General features: G+C 34.4%; 1 protein-coding gene across 33 annotated transcripts in view; it reads right to left on the reverse strand.

The window, feature by feature from the left end:
- The window catches only part of Rims1 (regulating synaptic membrane exocytosis 1), a 492115-nt gene that overhangs the window by 93064 nt on the left and 376870 nt on the right, over positions 1–22181 (reverse strand). For 18 of the 33 annotated variants that reach the window (XM_090338574.1, XM_090338585.1, XM_090338578.1 and 15 more), the window contains one exon: positions 14910–15022. In XM_090338574.1, the coding sequence (XP_090194700.1) occupies positions 14910–15022 (113 nt within the window). Of the gene's footprint in view, positions 1–10804; positions 10835–14909; positions 15023–16097; positions 16281–22181 lie in introns of all 33 variants that reach the window. The other 15 variants (XM_090338562.1, XM_090338560.1, XM_090338558.1 and 12 more) reach the window with 2 other exon arrangements.

The raw sequence follows: 22181 nt of genomic DNA on the forward strand, positions 1-22181 counted from the left end.
ACAGCAGTCCTGAATTCATTAACATAGCAAGAGTCAAGGGGCAGTACAGATACTATAGAAGAACAACTGAGAGGTGAAAAAAGTTGTTAGAATATGTTATCTCTGCAGGAAGCCATATGCAATATAAACATGAGTCCTATCTGCTCCTGTCTCATTTCAATGGCACATTACCTCGGGCACCTGCTCAGCCATTTGCAGTGAGCTTTGAAGAAGCAACGTATTTTATAATCAATTACATTCTATACTTAAAGCAACACAATTTAGAAATTCTCCCTTATAAATTAACATTTAAATGTTAGTTTAAGTGTGCTCACCAAATGATCACAACTTTAAGAATGAAAAAACAGTTTTATTAGTTCACAGATTTTAGTTCACTTTTATGATTTGTAGTCTGTGTGTGAGTGTGTGTGTGTGTGTGTATGCTGGTATTGGGACTTGAACTCAAGGCTTGGTGTTTTCACTGGGCTATTTTACTCGAGGCTCGTGTTCTGCCACTATATCATACCTCCACTTCCCACTTTTTGCTGCTTAATTGGAGATAACTTTCACAGATTTTGAGCCTGGGTTGGTTTTGAACCTTGATCCTCATATTTCAGCTTCCTGAGTAGCAAGGGTAAAAGGCATGAGCCACTGTGTCAGGCTAAGCACCTGTAGTACTTCAGAGTTGATGATCCAATCTCAGGATTAGTTCCTCAGAGCAGCTCACTTAAAGCAGCTTTAAAATGGTTCCAGTTGTGCTGGGAGTTTGGCCCAGTGGTAGAGTGCTTGTTTAGCATGCACGAAGACTCAAGATCTATTCTTCCGTACCACATATATAGAAAAAAGCCAGAAGTGGTGCTGTGGCTCCAGTGGGAGAGTTCTAGCTTTGAGAAACCCCAAGGACAGTGCTCAAGGCCCGTGACTGGCAAAAAAAAAAAATGGTTCCAGTGATCAAACCTTGCCAAGACAATGTCTTACGTCCCTAAGAGGATTATTTGTTTATGATACAGTTGCATTTAAATCTTGAACTTGCAACACTCAAAACTAAATTATAAGAAGAAAGTAATTCCTAAATATGATTTATCTGAAAAATATTTTAAATTAACTTCACTCATGTAGTAAAGGAAATTGTATACTAAATTTATTTTTAAAGAATTTGATGGGGACATTGTGTAAATAATTTGATGTATTGTGGGGGGGTATGTGAGTGCATCTGTGTTTGTGTGTGTGCGTGTATGTGTGCCCATAGTACTGAGGCTTAAACTCAAGGCCTTACCATCTTGCTTAGCTTTTTCATTTAAGGGTGGACTTGTAAGCCACAGTTCTACGTTTGGATTTTTGGTGGTTAATTGGAAATAAGAACCATCTTGAATTTGTCTGCCCAGGCTTCCTTTAAACTGTAATCCTCAGATCTCAGCCTTCTGGGAGCCAGGGTTACAGGCATGAATCATGTGATCAGCTGAAAATGATGTATTTTAATTGTCAAAATCAGAGGAAAAAAGTCTCCAAATTAATATTATCAGTGAAGTCAAGCTGGATCCTCTTGATTCCCATCAAAAGTGAAATGGTTGCTCTTATTTATTGCTCATGAAATCAAAAAATAGAAGCAAAATACAAACAACTTATTATTTCTATTATTATACAATATTGCATACATTTTTGAGATCTCATTATTTCTGGAAAACATGTATTTAGTGCTTAACCTGAAAAAACTTTTTATACAAGTTACAATGCTTCAATAACATTGTTTCATAAGTACTGGAGCACTTCAGTGTGATAGTTGAAGTTCTTGAATTTTGTTTAGAGAATTTGGTTGTTTTCCATTTAATTTCTCAGTTGTATATTGTGAAAGATAATGACATTATTATATGGTTCTATTAATTTACATTATTAACATAAAAGGTTATTCATCAAATATGAATTAAATTCCCCAATTATGTCACTATAAGTAAAATTAACCAGGCCCCAGAGAAAACTCAGATCAGAAAATTATTTTTTACTTTGTAAACCATGATTATCAGTTAAGTTTTTAAACTTTTTGTCTATTTCAATTCTAACAAAATAATAGATAAAATAAATAGAAAACATTTTCCAGTATCTCCCAAATGCTCACATTAAATTCATATTAAGGAACAGTTTGAAAGTTGGTAGCATTATAAGCTAACAAAATTATTAAAATATTTTGTGAAAGATTGGTTTTTAAGTTCTTAAGTTTCATAACTGTTACAGAGTGAAACTTTATAATTCTTTTCATTTTCTTTAGTAATGTATTTTCATTTGGTTTCTAAAATTCCAGAATATTTCTTATAATACACTTCAACTTTAATAAAAGCTAGAATGATCTCAACAATTTGTCTCGCCTAGCTCCTCAGATGTAATTGACTGAAAATTATAAAAATGCCTCTCAAGGAATTTGAAAGGTCAACATATTTCTCTGAAAGAAAAGCCTTATATTGAATTGTGCTTTATAAACCGTATTAATTTACTAAAACATATTTAATAAAGTCCCTTTTCTCATTCCAACTTACATTCATTTTCATTTCTAATCCGACATAATTTTCAGAGGAATCTACATGTGTCAAAAATATACCTGAGTTACAATTAAGGAAATACAGGAAATGGTGGTAGAGCACCAGCTTGAGCTAAGAGCTCAGGTCCAGAGTTCAAGTCCCACAGCTGACAAAAAAATAAGGTAGTAATAGGCAGGAACTAATTTTTACAATGAAAATCACAGCTGTGAAATCATTTTTGTGTCTTCAAAAATTCACCAAAGAGAATTCTAATTGGACCATCTAGGAACAAAAGAGAAATTTGTTATAATTTTTGAATGGAAGTTATATTGTGCTAAAAAGACAGCTTAAGAAAGCTATTTCACTTTTCATGTCACATGCAGTGGTGAGAATTCCTAACCTGGAGAAAACCTGCAAATGATTTTAGCCTATAAATAGATTCATTTTATATCCATGATCAAAGATGGATGATTCTTGGCAAAACTATGAAAAAGCTAAACTCATTTGCATACTTTCAATACATATTTTAATAGTATTATTAAAAGGCTTGTGAGTGAAAAAAATATTATTTTTGGAAAAGCCTAAGGCTGTAGTTTATCCTCTACAGACAAAGTGTTTATTTGGGAAACTGCTTGGATTTTTCTAGGCATTTGTAATTTGCTTAAAAATATCGTAAATAGGAAATGGCGCTGTGGCTCAAGCAGTAGGGGTGATAGTCTTGAGCTGAAGAGCTCTGGGACAGTGGACAGACCCAGACTTCATGCCCCATGATTGACCAAAAAAAATGCTATACCTAGTTATAATTAATTGCCATTATAATCTGAACATTAAGCGTGTATATATATATACATATATATAATGATTTAACTTAAAAACAAATTTTCTCTGATCTCAAAAAGCCCTTTTATCTAGCCAGGTTTACATCTGTGATCCTAGCTACTCAGGAGGGTGAGAATTGAGAAGTGAGTTTTAAAGCCAGCTAGGAAAGGCACTATCTCCATGTAGCCAGCAAGAAACTGGACTGGAGGCCTGGTTTAAAGGGCAGATGACCAGATATGAGTAAAAAGAAAAGAGAGAGCATAAGAACTTGTGTTCAATCTCTGATACCAGCATACATATACACAATGTTTCTTGTTTTTCTACCACATTTTAAAGTTTATATGAATTGGAAATATCAAATATTGTGTTTGTAAGGAGAAAGAATCTATATAGTAAATACTGATGAATAAAGTCTATAAAATCATATATATGATATATAATACATATGCATATATGCATATATTACATTCCTGTGAAATAATATTATAAAAAGAAGATAAATGATATTGTTTCCATCTTATTAAGCATGTGGCAGTAAAATGATTATGACCATTGGATTTTTTAAACAGTTAATACATGAGTCAAATGAGTCAAGTATGATATAAAATAACTGGACAATTTAGTCTATCTGGCTAGTGAGAGGGGCAACCATATTCTATGAACAGAAAAATATAAGTTTCTGCTTCCTTGAATTGTGGCAATATAGTGAGGTATGGGATTGAATTTGCCATTCAGAGACTTTCTCTAAAGCATCAGATCAAGAGAAGCAATGAGTTACCTCCTATATGAAAGTTACCCGGTTGAATGAGGTCCATGAGAGAAGCCACACAAAGAGTCTTAAACTTCATTCTTTGAAGAAATATTTTAAGAACTGTATGGGAGTGGAAAATCAAATACAAGAAACTATGGTGTGGAGGTAAGAAAGCAATACAAGATGAAAAATCATAATCAAACTCCATGGAGGCTAAATATAAAGACAAATTAATAGTGAACTGGTAAGGTGTTTGTGGTATTTGACTCTGGTATGAGACATCATGAGTGTTTTAACAATTGTTACTAGTGATAAATATGCTTTAATTAGTTGGAAGCTGTGGCAAAATAGTAAACCCATAACAATGGTAATCAACAAGGCCTAAACTACAGAAATACAGTCCTAGAGCTTTCATCAGCTACCAATGATTCTTGATATCAAGTGATTCTTGATAGAGCCCTCTGTACAGAAATTTTTACTTTTTGTTTTATTAATGTTTTTTAATTTAATTTGGTTCCTCATTCATTGCACAAAGAATCTTCCATTTTGTGCATCTTTTTTCAATAGGTTATTATTAATGTTTATACTTTTTCACATTTGTAAAAATGGAAAACTACTGTGAACTTGTCTTTTAGTGTTACCTAGTTCACAACAATATTTTAAATTTACCAATTTACTCAAACCATAGTCATTAAGGAAAAATTTAACCCACTGTATTTTATATTATAATTTCTATCAAGTTTTTAAATTAAAAATAAGCTAATTCCTTCAATATTCATCCTCATTTGGGGATTTATGTAAGTTTTCATGTAATACACAACTTCTGCCCCAACAACACACACTTAACACAAACATCAAATTTTGTTGTTGTTGTTGTTGTCAGTCATGGGGCTTGAACACTGGGCCTGGTTGCTGTCCTTGAGCTCTTCAGCTCAAGGCTACCACACCACCCCTTGAGACACAGTGCCACTTCTGGTTTTCTAGTGGTTAACTGGAGATAAGAGTCTCAGGGACTTTAGTGCCTGGGCAGGCGTTGAACAGTAATGCTCAGAGTAGCCTTCTGAGTAGCTAGGATTATAGGTGTGATCCACTGCTAAGCCCCCAGTCCAGGGGCCTGAACTCTAGGCCTGGGCTCTGTCTCTGAGCTTTTGCTTAAGGCTAGTTTTCTACCACTTCAGCCACAGTGCCACTTTAGGCTTTTTCTGAGTAGCTCATTGGAGATGAGTGTCTCCTGGACTTTCCTGCCTGCATTGGCTTTGAACTGCCTCAGATCCTCAGCCTCAGATCTCAGCCTCCTGAGTAGCTAGGATTATATGCATGAGCCACCAGCACCCAGCTTCAAATATCTGAAATATTACCACTATGTACAAATGTTTGAGTCCTGGGTCACTTTTTTTCTAAAGTAAATTCATTTTGATTTGCAAGCATGAAAACATTTCAGATAGTTTTCTTTGAGTCTGTATCATTCTCCCAGATGCAATGATAATATAAACAATGATAGTATTTACCCAGCATAAGAAACACAAAAGGCAACATTAACACTTGTTAAGTGAAAACCACCATATTGGTTTCAGGTAATTGTTAAAGAAAATACTTTCTTTTTTATGGATGGACCATTGAAATGGAACTTTGGCACAGGTAAAAGAGGGTATTTGTACAAATTACTCAAATCTCACTGCGGCCAAACAAAGACAATATCTTGCTCATTTCTACTAAATAAAACACTGTTCAGCATGTCTGATCAGGGGTGTCATTTCTCAGGATTAAAATCACAGAGACTCACAGTAATGCAGGAAATGCCTGTCCTGGCCAGGTAAGACAGCCAGTCCCTTGCGGAAACATTTGTCTTTACTCTTACGTGTTACACAGGCAAAAAAATTCAAAACATATGTAGGTAGTAGGAAGGAGCACTGTCTCCTTTAGGAGGAGCTCTTAGTACACTCTATGTAATTAGAATTTGGTAGGGGAGGGGAAATGGGGGGTTGGGGGGAGGGAAGGAGAGACTAGCAAAACCAGTCATTAAGAGGATCATGTTTACCCCAAACGATAGGATTTTCTATCATTTTAATTATTCCATTAACACATGACAACAAAAAGTCTGATGTGCTATAACTTTGCTATAATAGATTCTTCCTAAGTTACAATATTTGGAGAGAAAATACAATTTTATAGAAAATAAATCAAGGAGGCTGTCCACAGGGGAAAATGATGTGCCTTCCCTTGCCCTCTCCTACAGCTCCAACAACAGGGGAAATGCTGAACTCCCCTAACTGGGTGAATCATGTAAGTTTGGGATTGATAAATACCTGGAATGCAACCAGCTAGTATACTATGATACAATGATGCAACTTCAAGTAAGGTCACATGAGTAAGCAGGGGTCAAAACCACTTTTTCTGAATTGTTCTACCAGGGCTTGGGCACAATGAGTAAAAGGACACAGCTTAAATGACACCTGAGTTTTTGAGGAAAGGAAAAGAAGATGGAGGAGGAGGAGTGGGGAGCGACTGACAGAAACAGAGAGGGACCAAGGGACTGAGACACAGAGTTGGAGAGATGAGAAAGATGTACAAAGTTACTATTTTTTTTAACTAAAAAGAAGCTCTACACAACTATTCATAAATATTCCTAGGTGTTTTTAAAAGGTGATACCTTGGGGGATGCATTAACTTGCACTCAGGTAGTCTTTGGTGTGCTGTGTGTATGTGTGCATGAGAGTTTGTGTGTGTGTGTGTGTGTGTGTGTGTGTGTGTGTGTGTGTCCATACACATGCATCAAGAATAGAACCCAGGGTCTTCTGCATGTTCAGTGAGCACTTTCTCACAAAGCTGGCATCCTCAACTTCTTGAAATCTTAACAACAACAAGAAACGATTCACCTGGCCCATTTTGTTATTTGCTAAAGAATAAGCAAATGTAAGTAAAATTAAAACCCTTGTTACTATATGAATGTAGATTCAATGATGTGGATTAAAAAAAACACAAATTGATTTACATAGCTCAGTAGTAGTCAATATATAATTTATTTCTAGTATTCCACTGTAGCACTCTTTTGAAATAGGTTAATATCATTTTCACAAGAAAATTAATGGAACATAAAATTAGTAAAATTCATATATTCACATTATACTGATTATACTTAAATTTAAAGTCATAGTTCCATATAATTATCTTGTGTAATTTCACATTTACTCAGACCTCACCAGCTGAAAAGAAATGTTTTTGCTGAAGGGCAGGTAATTTTAGCATTTGGCAGAGAAATCTATCATTTAAAAATCAAATTGTCTAGAAAACAATCCTTAACTTCTATCTGGTTGCAGTGATTACTATATATTTCATCAGTGAAATGGAAAAGAAAACACTATATTCTCTTTGTCCTTGTTGAAATAAATGAATTACTTAGACACCAGTTGTCTTTCTTTACCCATGTGCCTGAGTCACACGTATTTTATCACAAAGAAAATTCATATTTGCAGACAAGACAGTGTGATGTGTTCTGATATGACTCAAAATTGCTTTCATAAGCCAAAACTTTAATGCACTTCTGAAATTCTATTTTCTAAAGGCATAAAAATTAAGAAACTTATGACAATAACATTTTTTTCTCACCTGGAAGCCATTTTAATTCTGGTTCAGTTTTGTTCTTCTTAAATCATTATTTCGATGCCCCAAACTACATTCATGGGCTCTTTAAAACTGTCTAAGAAATGTAGCAGAGAGGGAAAAATTGGCTTACTTTTAGAATGAATAATTGAAAATAGGCCTAAAAGCAGTCTGTGAAACCTACAATGATTCTTCTTCTCTCAGCTTTCAACATAAAAGGAGTTAAAAAGGAAGTGAAGTTGTCTGAATTCTAGTTGTTAAGTCCTCAGTTCACTTCTTTAGATCAATACTGTTTTATCTATTCAAATTCAGCATGAATGTCTTTTTTTTTTCCCTCAAGTTGCCTGGGTAATCTGAAGGGCAAGCCAGTCTTAGGTTAACTTCCTCATGGAAAGATAAGGAAAATGAAATGGGATTCTGTTCCATGAGGGGGATCTGACTGGGAGAATATGACATCAACAAGGCACAGAGGGCAGAACAGTGGCTACAGAAGTTTCTAGAAGCTCCTCACCATTTCCTTGTTATTTTAACCACCCGACTCTACATCTGTGAAACATCTCTTACTATAATGCTGTTTCCAGGGCTGTACTTGACAAAGGAATCTAACTGCTCTGGACTTGGAGAACAACAGCGTTAAGTACAAGGTTTGGGGAGGGAGACTGGAATCCAGTTCCTTATCCTTCCACTTGCCAACTGTATGACTGAGCCAGAGCCGAGTTTTAACTCTCAAAACACTGAGATTTCTCTTGGGAAAATGAGGGTGTCATTAGCTACATGGCAGGTTGCGGTGAAAATACAATGAGATAAATGCAAAGTGCTCTTGGATGAGTCATCATATACTAAATGCTTCATGAATTCTACCGTTAACGCAAAAAGCATTTTACATTTCTCTTTATGAGGATTTACATATGTATGTTGGAAAAAAAAAAAAAAGAAAACAGAGGCTCTTGAGACATGGAGTATCTCACTCTAGCCAGACTGTTTTGTTTTTACCAGCGGGGAACATTGGTTGTACAACAAGCTCATCTACAAATCATCCAAAGACTATGAAAAAATTCTTGACTTTATTTCTACATTTTCTGGGCTTGAAGAGCTACATGTGATAGCTAAATCATGCTTCCTTAAACCTGGGAGAAAAGACGCAGCTCATTCTGTTGCTTTATGTCATTTCAGATGCACTTTAGGTATACCTGTTCATTTATTTCTGGTTAAAGGAGATACATCTGAATTCTGTCTTGAAGGAGAATTTGGAAAGGCGATGACACTTAGCAGCTAGAACATACTGACTTTACAGAAACAGAAGTTGGACATGTTCTATAATAAAGTCATAACCGCACACATATGTCATACGGACTTTCTTATATGATTTTTTTGTTTCGATAAGTAAATTATAGCTTCGGTTAATATCGCCATAATGCTCTAAATGAAGGTTTATTTTTCTTTTGAATAAATGGTTGAGGGTTATGTTTTATCTCCAATATAAAGTCTATGGATAGTATCACAATAAATTTAGCATTTAAACCTAGCAAAATGCTTCTGAATCTAAGACCAAGTACATTGGCCCTTCTGTACTACGGAAAATAAAGTTGTTTCTGAAAACTGAATTATAAAATCGTAAGAGTCTCATAGATCACTGCAAAACTTGAGGGTCAAAATATCATGTCTCATGGGATATTTCACTTTTATTAGTATATTGTTATTACCTAAGATTTCATATACTGTGCAAGAATATGTCATAATTTTACTTTTACAAATTTAGACTAAAACAGATACTTGAATAATATCTCTCATTTTATGTTCGTATCATATCCTAGGAAATCTATGAGTTAGAAAATGTATTTGGGATTCATTTTTATTAAATTAGTAGGATATATGTGTTAAAACTAAGGACTCTCCTTGGTAGTCTACTACTAACCAGTGCTATGAACAGGAAAAGCTCTTCATCTTCTTGAAGTTGTGATTCCCCATTAATAAATAAGGAATGATTCTATTCTTAGTTCTAGCTTTGATGGTTATTATGGCTGCAAATTAACTCAACCGATAATATTTCAAATTCTGAATTTATATATCTTTATTAAAACATACAGCTTTATAATTTCAATGGTATAATTTAAATTTCAGTGGTATGTGTGTGTATATATATTTAATTTTTTTGCCAGTCCTGGGGCTTGAACTCAGGGCCTGAGCATTCTCCTTGAGGTTTCTCAAGGTTAGCACTCTTGTCACTTGAGCCACAGCACCACTTTTGGCATTTGCTGTATATGTGATACTGAGGAATTGAATGCAGGGCATTATGCATGCTAGGCAAGAACTCTACTACTAGGCTACATTCCCAGCCAATCAATGGTATATTATTATACCATTATATTATATTGCTGTATTAACCTCGAAACTCAGATTCAATTATCTGCTTATCAGTTAATGAAAATATTTAATGAGAAATAATGTGGGAATATACAGACTTGAGGTAAGTGTGAAGCCTACTGGACACTCATGGGCAAAGACTGAAAAAATTAGTAACCAAAGATACAAAGGAGGAGGTCAGCAATGTATTAATATATCAGCCTGAGTGATTTTCTTTCATGTGTATTTCAGGTATAATTTATGGGTCCTGGAATAATATTGAAACTCAGAAGGACAACATTTAGATAATTTCCTTCCAGATGCCTGAATGAGTTTAGAAAGTTCACTAAGGTTCATGCACATGTTAGATCCAGGGACTTTCTGTCCGTTAATTTTTAGGAGATATCCTAAACAGAGAGTACTTAATCCTTTATGTATGAGAGCAGGAAATGAGAACAACAAAATGGAAAAGAAACAAAGAATATGCCATGTATTTTCATTATAAAATAAATATTAATATATAATATGCATTATTATTTTCTATAGACTTGGTTTTAATCAATAGACTGAATAAATAAATTTTGAAATGAAGCTATTTTAGTCTTAAATTAATATTTCCTCTTTGAGGTAAACTACACACAATATTTGTTTAAAGTGTCCTATAAAATCAATTCAGGGGAAAAAATAAAGTGACCTGCCAGATAATTTTAATCACTATATCAAAACATACAGTTATATAACTTGCATATTCTAAAAGAAACATAACAGTAGCAAATAGTTAAAAAGTTACACTAATATTTACCTTTAGTGGAAGAGTAATATTTTTCTTGTTCTTCAATGAATTAAATGCACATAATGATGGAAACAAAAGAAAGAAATCAGCAAATTTATAGTTAGACATGGAAATATGAATTAACACAATGGCATGAGCAGTAAAAATGCATAACACATAAAGTGACATGATAAACTGCCATGATCAGCCATGGGGGTGGCTCAAATATGGTACTAAAATTAATCAAAGAAAAAAAAGTGAATACAGAAAGATAAAGAGCTAAAATAAAATGAGAACATTGGGCAACTAATATGTTTAACTTTCAAAGAGGTTTTTTGGTAGTATTTTTCTCACATTTTAAGCATTGTCTATTTTACCACCATTTTCAGTAAAATATTTGAACTTAAACCCCTTGTAGTTTTATATTGTAAATGTATTAAAAACGTACTCAATATTTATAACACTTTTACCATGTAAAAGGGAATTCTGTTCAAGTTGAAATAGCTTCAATAAATAAATTCCATTTTTACTATAACCAGTACACATTTTATTTTCCCCATAGAAACTATCCTGTAACATTTTCTACATGGAAAAATATTTTAATTTTTTCCTTCCTTGTCATATTCACTTATTAAAGTATTCCACATTAAAGTTACTTAGTTTTTTTGAATATTTTGGGTATTTCATAACTCCTCCTGAGTTAGCATAGTATTCACTGAGATATCAGGGCTCACCTAGAGAATTCTGAAGATGACTATTTTCAGAATTTTAGACAGTGTATTTAATAAGCAATTATAATGTTTACAAATAGTACACACAACCACTGGATGTGGTTAATCTTTCACTACTTCTGTAAACGGCATCCAACTGAGCACAGATAAAATCACCTGATTTGTTTTAAAAGTATACACATTCCTATGCAATCAATACTGTTGCCCCTGGCCTTGTTCTATATAAGGGATATGGTGGAATACATTGTTGAAATACAGAACAAGAAATCTGATAAAAGTCCTAGCTTTCACCTTTCACTCTTGTGAGTTACCTAAGTTACAAACTACTCTTCAACTACTTTTTATCACAAAATCTGCACTGTAACAATTTGTTTTCTTTTCTCCTCAGTCTATTCCAACATCACCAGACATCATACAGAAAACAAGGTAACATTTCCTATTTGAAAAAGAAACTTTAAAGTACTTTGCAAAATGTAATAAACATTAAAATATGTTTATTAACATATCTTTTTCCCTCTTTTATCATATGTTTGCTGGTCCTAGGGCTTGAACTCAGGCCTGGGCCCTGTTCCTGTGCTTTGGTGATAAAGGCTACTGCTCTAACTAGAGCCACAGCTCCACTTTTGGAATGTTTTTGCGTTTAGTTGGAGATAAGAGTCTCACAGACTTTCTTGCTCAGGTTGGCTTTGGATCATGATTCTCATATCTCACCCAACTGTGTGGCTAGGATTACAGGTATGAGCGACCAGCACCCATCTAACATATCTTTTAATATGCTAGCCTTTAAAACAGGAGGTATTGTTTTTATAGTACAAAGACAACAACAAGGTCAACCTCCTTTACACGAAAACAAATCAATAAACCATCTTGTCATAAACCTAAAACAATAATACAGACAACTGTTTTCAGAAAATGTATTAATAAAATTATTTTGAAAGCTATTAATAAGAAATTATATCAGTGCTGGGTGGGTACTTGTGCCTCATGCCTGTAATCCTAGCTACTAAGGAGGCTGAGATCAAAGGATTGTGGTTCAAAGCCAGTTCGCGCAGGAAAGTCTATTAAAACAGAAGTGGCATTGTGGTTCAAAGTGATAGAGCACTAGCCTTGAGCTGAAGAGCTTAGGGATAGCACCCAGGCCAGAATTCAAGCCCCATGAACAACAACAACAACAAAAATTTTACATCATTATCTAGGAATTTAAATCATCATCAGAAACATATAGAAATATATGCTCTTACCAATTGGCTGTTTAACAACTGTATTAAATAAATTCAAAAGTAGGCCAGAATTAATGAAGTACAAATAAACTGCAGTCAACATTAATCTTCATGTAAGAATTAAAATTTGGAAATACATTTGAAAGAAACAAGAACATAATGCTATAACTTTAAGAAAAATGAAATCCACTATGAATACACAGAAATAAACATGAAAGAAAGCCCATAGATCATATTAGAAGTCTCCCTTTGAAAACATATTTTATAAGAAGATAGTGTAGACAGTCATTTTTATCTACAAAAGTTCCACATTATGTATTAACATCATAATGTAACCATATCTATTACACTTATAAGACCACTGAGGTACACGCTTGCTGCCAGTTTTATAATGCTTAACTGCGTGACTTTTAATGCCATATACTTCAAGAAGGTCAAATGACCCACATGGTCTCCTAGTACATTTGTTATATTAAATATCAACCAATTATATTAAATTCCACCAATGTCATCCCCCTCTTCCACCTCAATTTCAATCCTTTCAAATTGATGAGTTCTTTGAAAGACAACTGTAAATACGAGTACCATAAATAGTAATACTAAGATACAGTGGAACATAGGACCTTTGAAAATCCAATACACAATCCAACTGATTTCATAAGAGCAATTCTTATTTCTATAGCAGTAACAGAGCTAGAATCTAGCCATGTGTGAAAATTATATTAATAACCATGTACACTTTGAACTCATACAGCATTTTACTTGCAACTGGAGGAAATGCAAAGAATTCAGGGCTCATGACTTTTTGAATACTGAGATGATTAGTGACACAGTATATAAGTAAACACCAAATTTTGAAGTTTTTTTCAGTTGTGCAACAGGAGTTCATGGATTAACTTTACAAAGGAGCTTTTATTTGTAAATAAATCAATTTTAGCTTATACATAGAATTTAAATACCATCAATGTTAAATTTTTCTTCTCAAAATGTTCCCAGAAAGGAGAAAAGAAAGTTTGTTAAACACATTGAATAGGTAATTCTAAAACAATAACTCTTATTGTAGGAAAAAACCCAAAAGCTTCACAAAAACTTTTCTTGACTGACTGTATGGATTACTTTATAACAACTCTGAAAACTAAGGCATGAAATACAACAGAATGTAAGGTTAAAAAAAATACAAACCCAGAATTTACAACACAGTTCTACTTACTAATGAGTTAATAACGTTTAAAGCCTACAAAGTATTTTATAATCAAATATTCTGCAAGGTGTAATATGATCCATAAGGCTATGAAACAATGAATTGATTTTCTAAGGTATTTCACAATGCTGATACATTTTATATAACAGTTCAATTAAGTGATTATGTACCCAGCATCCTCCACATGAAAGAGAATGTACACATTACTTCAGTAATAATGCCTGAAAAGCATTCAAAACTTAAGCTTTCAGTTGCTCCATAGGGAGGAAAACTTTCAATATGTGCTTTAAATAAATCTCCATTTCCTTTATAATAAAACTTCCAATTAGAAAGTATTCCAGTAGTATTAAAATCTCAAGTAAGAAATGTGTGTCTAAAAAATACTAAGAAGACCTGAGAAATTGAGCACATAATTTACATTGCTTTTACCTATTAAATAATTTAGTTCAAGTAGCTTTGAGTTCAGTCTCAGATATCAACACACACATATACACACACACACACACACACACACACACACACAAATTTTCTTCTACCCAAAATGTTTATTTGCTTAAAATGATTATTGACAAATGACATCCAAACCACCACTTTCATGTAAAAACATTCAAAAATCTAGTTAATGCATTCAATATGACTGTATTTAAGTTTTTGAAGTTTGAAAGTGTGCATGAAGTCTTCATACCAGTCACATCTCTGGACTGTCTTGATAATTTTAAATTTTCATCTTTTACCTTTAACTCTTTGAAACTGCTTGTGGATTTCACCATCCTGGGAAAAAAGCATTTGCTCAGCAACAATCATACCATGAGTTACCCAAACCACATGCTGTGCATAAAATTCTAAAACAGTTCATTTTTTAAAAAAATCAATCTACATCTAATTAAAACCCTCTATGTTTCATTTGTTTTTTAAAAGGAGTATCAAAGGAGGAGGTTCTCCACGCCAAGAGTTTTGGGCAAGGATGTGTCTCTGTGGGATACCTTGTTCTATACTGCTGCTTCTCACTGGCACCTGTGGAAGCTGCCGTCCCCTTCGGCTGCCCAGGCTGCTGTCTGCTGGAGGAGATTGGCTGGAACTTCCTTGTCTTTGCATTCTGCAGATAAAAAACAAAGAAGGCGGCTGCAATTCCAATCCAACCTCATCAAGACTGTTCGCTTCTTCCTGTTACTACTAAAATAGGCATAAAAGGAACTGGGCCATTGGAAGGAAACTCAACTATTTTTATAGCTATTATCAAAGCAATATTACCAAACAAAGGGACTAAACGTGACATCTACTGTCAAATTTACTGCTCTGCACAATGAGCTGGTTTGATTCCTACCCATTTCTCATTGGTTTTCTATAAAGTCTTGTTTATGAAACAAATTAATTCTTTTTGTGAGTGAGTGATCAACCAAACATATTTAATCACAGCCTTTGGATTTTAAAAAGACAAAAAATATAATGATGAAAGATCGATGCCAGAATGGGCTGTTATTATTAAATTGCTATATGCTTTAGAGCTGCTTGTAACAAGAGTAATTCTTACTGCAAACCACTTGATGCTACCAATCATTTTTACTATATTTCTAAGTAGGAAATACCTTGAAAAAATACTTTAAAGAAACCTGGACCCATGCTATGAAATATACTAATATGACTAATTCAAATTATCAATGAAAATTTGAGAAGCATGAAGTCATGTTTTCCTGTCCAGGATTCAAATGACTTGCAGGCATTCAGTTTTTCTTTATTTCTTGGCCCCCTATTATTTTATGTGAAGAGCTTTAAAATATGCTAAGACTTTATGAACACACAGAGGTTATTTTTAAATTCCTCTTATCACTTTTCACCTCAAATACATACTAAATTCTGTCATTCGTCATAAAAAATTCCACATATCTGATCAAATATATATGGATATGCCACAAACAAATGAAAGCACATAACACAGGCAAGTTTGCTTTTCAATGAGAGTTAATTGGTGGGGGCTATAGAATACAGCCAGCACAGGGAAGAGAGATGCAAGTAACTGAAGATGAAAGAGAGGTTTTAAGTACCACAGAGAGAGGATTCAAACTATGGTGTCATTAAATGAGTGAGTGAAAGCTGGGAGTGCTCAGGAAGTTACAACACCACACCAACACCTGGAGCAGGACACGAATACTGGCTGGACACTGAATAGCAACCTTGTCAGAAGTGGAGAAGGTGGCGCCGAGCCTCCGGGGGGAAGATGGTGCATAGAACACATAGTTCTGACACTAGAGTGCTCACTCGACCTGGAGCGAGCGGCATGCTTTCCCCTAACGACTGCTTGACCCGCTGCTCTTGGGGCTGCGTATCCCCTTCTAGAGAGACATGGTGGGAGAACCCTAAAACATTAGGGCCAAAAAAGATCTTCAGTCAGCAAGTTCAAATTCAATTCACACCAATACATATGTCCAAGGAGAAGCTGCTTATTCTGTACAAGAATGTGTGTGTGTGTGTGTGTGTGTGTGTGTGTGTGTGTGTGTGTGTGTGTGTGTTTTAAGAACCAGAAGACAATCCATCAATTATTGAAATGGAATTCAAATCAATGTGAATGTCTTGCAGTTTTTTTTAAAGAGGACTGATCTAGGTTTTTCTATTGTCATAAACCGTTTTTGATTTCTCCAATGTCAGAAACATCTGTCTTTATTCTCTTATTGTGATTGCTGTGGGTGAGCTCTCTCAAGTGCCTAAAATATACCTGATCAGATAGTATGAGACTAATAAAGGCAGGCTGACCAAATGAGTGAGTGAAATTACAACAGGAAGTACAGGGATAGGTCAAGAACTGGCCTTCAACAGGAAATCAAACACAAAAAAATATGACTATGCTCTTACAGTGATCATAATTTACTTTGCAACCAATAAGCTTATGGCAGAAGGATGCCTTTGGGGATTACTAAAGCAAAAATAATTTTACACAAATTATTGAATGGAAATTACTGATATGTGAATAAATCATAGATTCTCATAGGCACTGAAAAGAGGTTGGTTAAAATATGGCAATTATATTCATGTAGTGTTTAAAATTATGATGAAGCCATGTCTTTAAAGCTTAACTGGCATGTTGAGTTTAAATCCCTTTGTATAACTATCTAATTTTAAAAGTTAAAAATAAATAAAATATAAAGAATTGAAAACTAATTTGTGAAGTCCGGCTCTGGTACCTCATGCTACAATCTGATTCAAGAGGCTAAGATCTGAGGATAGTGGTTTTAAACTAGCCCAAGTAGACAAACGCAAGGAACTCTTATGTCCAATTAACCAGTAAAGTGATGGAGGCATGTTAAAATTGGTAGGGCAAAAGCCTTGACCAAGACCTTGTGGACTGATTTCAAGATCCAGCAGTGACATAAACCAACCAACAAACTAATGTGTGTATACTTGTTTAAGACAGTTTCGTGCTTTTATATTTTTATCATTTTTAGTATAAATGGAAAATTGAAATACCTACCAAGTATTATGCTTTCAGAGGGAAAGAGTTATCTCCTCCTTTTGAAGGAATGATGCGAAATGTGCTTACTGCATGGTTTAGTACATGAGAACAAAGTATAAATAATAATTACCAAAAGAGTATGAATGATTTCCTCAACTTATATTTGTACTGAAAAATATCCTCCTTTGCAATAGATTAATTTTCACAGAGACATGATTTTGACACAGATATCTCTTCCATTCCACAATAAAATGAGAAAAAGCTAAGCTGTCCATAACAAACAGGAACAGCTTAGGTCTTTAGTAATAGTATATTGTCTTCTCTGGAACCTGGTATAGTACTTCATCAGACTCTATTTTCAAACCTTAGAAACCTATCAGCTCCATTTCTAAGGAAAAATTAAAACTAACCGACAATAATTGCTATACCATTCATTCATTCTGAGTTGGATTTCTCATAAACTCAGCTGTATAAAATTGATATGGAGGAATCATACAGAATGTTCTTTTCAGTGATAAAGAAAAGATTTTACCTTTTTACTCTTTAGAAGTATTACTAAGAGAAGCTACTTATCTGAAATACATGTTCTGAATAAGGTTTGAAATTTACAGCTACAATTTTTACCCTAGTCCTGCGAAATGTTATGATTATTTCAATTTTACCAAAATCTTTCTGCATCTAATGCATTTTTAAACTAAGGATAACTTGAATATGACTTGGTATGTCAATAATTGAACTTATGTGGTATTCAACTGAATGGAAAAGGTAGAGAAAGAAACTTAGGGAGCTAATCAATGGCTTTTGGAGTGAATAATGTACAGAACCAGAGTATTTGACTTAGTGTTAAAGCTCTTGAACCACAAAAGGCTTCTAGAATCTGAAAAGAACTTATTGTGTTCAAGATCAATCACTTAGGACAAGTTCTGCTTTTTCCTTGGTAAGGAAAAGGTACTTGTCATTAGCCAATCTGTGGCAAGCCTGGAGAAAACACACTAAGAAACAAAAGAAGCCACTTTCCCTGCACAAGGCAGAATTGTGACTACAGGCTGAATTCTACGCATGCCAGCAAAGTAGGGAGATGGATGCGCAATCTGAAGTGAGGAAAAACCATATCTATGGTTTATTTGGGAAAAAGAGAACTAAGAAAATCCGTGGCCTCGCAATGCAAATTGACAGAATCCATGCTGTTGAAGCTTTTTCTTTTCAATAAAATGAGATGTGGTAAGAATGTAAGGATGTAAAAACAAGAGATGAGACTGAGAGGAACAATGTTAGAGAAAGAAGAGGAGAATGAATGATAGAAGAGAAAAACAACTATTCTTAACTGATCTTCAAAATGGGGTGATTTGCATTTACTAGATGCTGTTTGTCTCAGAGAATGAATGCATGTATATATAAATATAAATAAATAAACACATATATATGTACATACTTCCTCAATGATGTATTCTAATCTCTGGATGTTACAATTATTATTGTTTCATAAATTCAAGGGCTAGGGACAAAGATAAGTAAAAAATCAGAGCTAACATGTAGATTCATACAGATCTGTTTAGTTCTAGCATTGTTCTGGTAACACAAGACTTATTTCTTTTATAGAAAGTGTAAAATTGTAATTTCACATCTCAGGATATATGATTAATCTTATAACACAAAATGTAAGTACATGTCTAAGTATTGAATTATTTGGCAGAACTCAAGGGAATTGTGTTTTGATAGTTTGGAGGATGAATATATACAGAAGAGAGCCTTCAATAAGAATTCAGCCTGAAGGCCGAGAGCATGGCTTAGTGGTAGAGTCGCTTGCCTAGCATGCATGAAGTCCCAAGTTCAATTCCTTGGTACCACATACACAGAAAAAAAAAGCCAGAAGTGGTGCTATGGCTCAAGAAGTAGAGTGCTAGCCTTGAGAAAAACCCAACAACGGTGCCCAGGCCCTGAGCTCAAAACCAGGATGGGAAAAAAAAAAGAACTCAGTCTGTTATATTTATATATGTACATGAATACTCCAGCTCAACATACCTAAATGCTTCATATTAACCATTGAGCTCAATCCCACCTTCTTCCTTCATCTAAGAGTAGTGTTTTCACCTGAACCACAAAGTTCACAAGAACCTTGATGTTATAGTCAACTTCGTGGGTGAAAACAGTTATATTTCATTGCTCCTAGTGAAGCCAAGAAATGTATTCTGGAGCAATAGAGAGTGGACAGGCAAATGGGGGTCTACATGGTCATCAAATACCAGAGTGGTATTATATGGCTCTCCTGTGATGGCCTCTAGAAAGCCTTCATAGGCTTGTTCTAATAGTAAATAGTACAACATAAAAAGTGCACCTTCAAGAAATTTCAAACTGTAGTCTAAACAGAGTATGCCACAGACTGCCGAGTGTAAGTTCTACAAGAGGAAAAGTTACTAGAATGGAAATGCTGTTAGTAGGTCTTATAGGTGAATTTATATAAAGGAAAATGTTGTTTTATCTGGTCAAGGAGCTTACAAAGCGAATGTGAGGGACTACTTTAATTGGCTGGGCACAGAAGACAGAAACTAGTTCATGCTTGTATATTATACCTACCTGCTCATCACATTTTAAAAACATTTTCATCCAAGGCTACTTCTTGGTAGGTTTTGTTAGCAAAGCCTTTGTTAAGGTTTTGTTAAGGTATCCTGCTCATTTCATTTGCATTTGCAAGAGTTAATGCATGATTGGAAGGATGTTGTTAATTCACAATGATCAAGAATCAATATGTAGACCCTGGATGTACACAAGTGACAGAGTGTCTGCCTAGCAGATGTGAGACCCTGGGTATGACTGCATCACTAAATCAAAATCAAAATAAATGTATGTAGAATTTATATTGTGAATTCACTTTATTTGAAGCTAGCTATCAATTCAAGGTTTCTTTTGGAAAAATCAGAGCTGAAGTAACCTAGAAAATCCAAGTCAATTCTTGTTTTGTATTTACCTATTCAATTATTCAATTTAAAAAGAAATCTAGGCATATGATTTGTAGTCTAGTAAATGTCAATGAAGTGCTGTAATGAAAACCAAACAAATCTACATATATACAAGGTTATAGTTTTCTATTTTTGTTAACTTGTTTGCATTAAAGAATACGAAAAATGAAACATAATTGGTATTTCATGTATCTGTTAGAACTATTCATCTATTCATCCATCTGTTAGAACTCTGCTTTATTTCTTTCCTTGATGTTCAACTCTTTTGTGTATTTTTAAGTGCCCTGGCATTCTTGAAACCTTTTTGAAACAGTCAATATATTCACGGACCACTTTCCAGGAGTAAATTTTATCTCTACTTTACTTACATCTCTTAGCTTCCTTCTCTGGTCCCTCCTTTCCAGATCTCCATTCAATGGAAAATTGTCCTTTCTGGCTACTAAGTTGTTCCTAAACCATCTTACATACCCGGTACATAATTCTAAATGAAATCAATCATTGAACTGTACAGATTCCATGTGAACTAAGCCTACTATGATGATCTAACTGGTATCCTCTGCATCTTTTGATACACCTTCCAAAAGGCTGCCAAAAAACCCTGATCATTTATGAACCATGTTTAAAGCATATTAATGACTCAAAGATGCTGAGATTATTTAGCACAATATTAACATGCCAAAGACTTGTCATTCACTTTTTAAAGGATGTCTGCATTTTATTTTCAACCCTTTTCCAATCCCTTGATTTCCATTTTCCATTCCAAAAACTGGTGCACTTTCTCCAAACTCAAGAAAATATTTCAAATGTATTTTCTCCTTCTTTTCCTCCCTACGTCCTCCTTCCCTTCATCTCTCCCTCCTTTTCTTCCTTCTTTTTTTTTTTTTTTGCCAGTCCTGGGCTTGAGCTCAGGGCCTGAGCCCTGTCCTTGGACTTTCTCAAGGCTAGAGCTCTACCACTTGAGCCTCAGCACCACTTCCGGCTTTTTTCTATGTATGTGGTACCAAGGAATCAAACCCAGGTCTTCGTGCATGCTAAGCAAGCACTTTAAACACTAGGCTAAACTCCCGGCCCTTTTTCTTCCTTCTTGTGTGTGAGGTCCTGGGAATTTTAACTAAGGGCTTGTGTGCATTCCTGAACTTTTTTGTTCAAGAGTAGCACTCATACCACTCTTCTTCCACATTTTTTGAGTGGTTGATTGGAAATAAGAATTTCAAGGACTTGCCTGCCTGGCCTGACTTTAACCTGCAAAATTCAGATCTTCTCAGCCAACTGAGTAACTAGGATTACAGGCATGATCCATCTGTGCCAATAGTATTTCAAACCTTAAAGATTTTTCTTATATTGGTCCCTTTCATGAAACACTCTTCATGTTTGCTTTCATCCCTTTATTTAGTTTACTAATACTAATTAATGAAACATTTCATCATTTCTTCTAACCTTACTCATTTCTGTGTTTTCAATGGGCTTTTTCATAACTCTGTAGCATCTGTAATACATGAATGCACTGATTTATTTGCAACTGCTTTCCCAGACATATTCTCAACAATTGTAAGATAAAAGACAAGGATTTTGCAGTACTTAAACTCCTGAGATGATTTTATAGGTATAAAAATGGTCATTATGTTGCACCTAAAAATAATCCATAACTTGGTCTTGGATGAACTGAATACAAATGCTTAGTAATTACTTATAGTTTTTATACAAACTCAATATATATTAGTACTTGAAAAAGCACAAGAAATACCTTAGATTATCCATTTGTAAATAAGAAATTTGTTTAGATGATATTCAGATAGATAACTGAACCTCAGATATTTTTACATTCTATTGACAATATTTCACATCGTCTCATA

The sequence above is a fragment of the Megascapheus bottae genome, chromosome 8 (genome assembly GCF_031878675.1).
Source record: "Megascapheus bottae isolate mThoBot1 chromosome 8, mThoBot2.hap1, whole genome shotgun sequence".
NCBI lineage: Eukaryota > Metazoa > Chordata > Mammalia > Rodentia > Geomyidae > Megascapheus > Megascapheus bottae.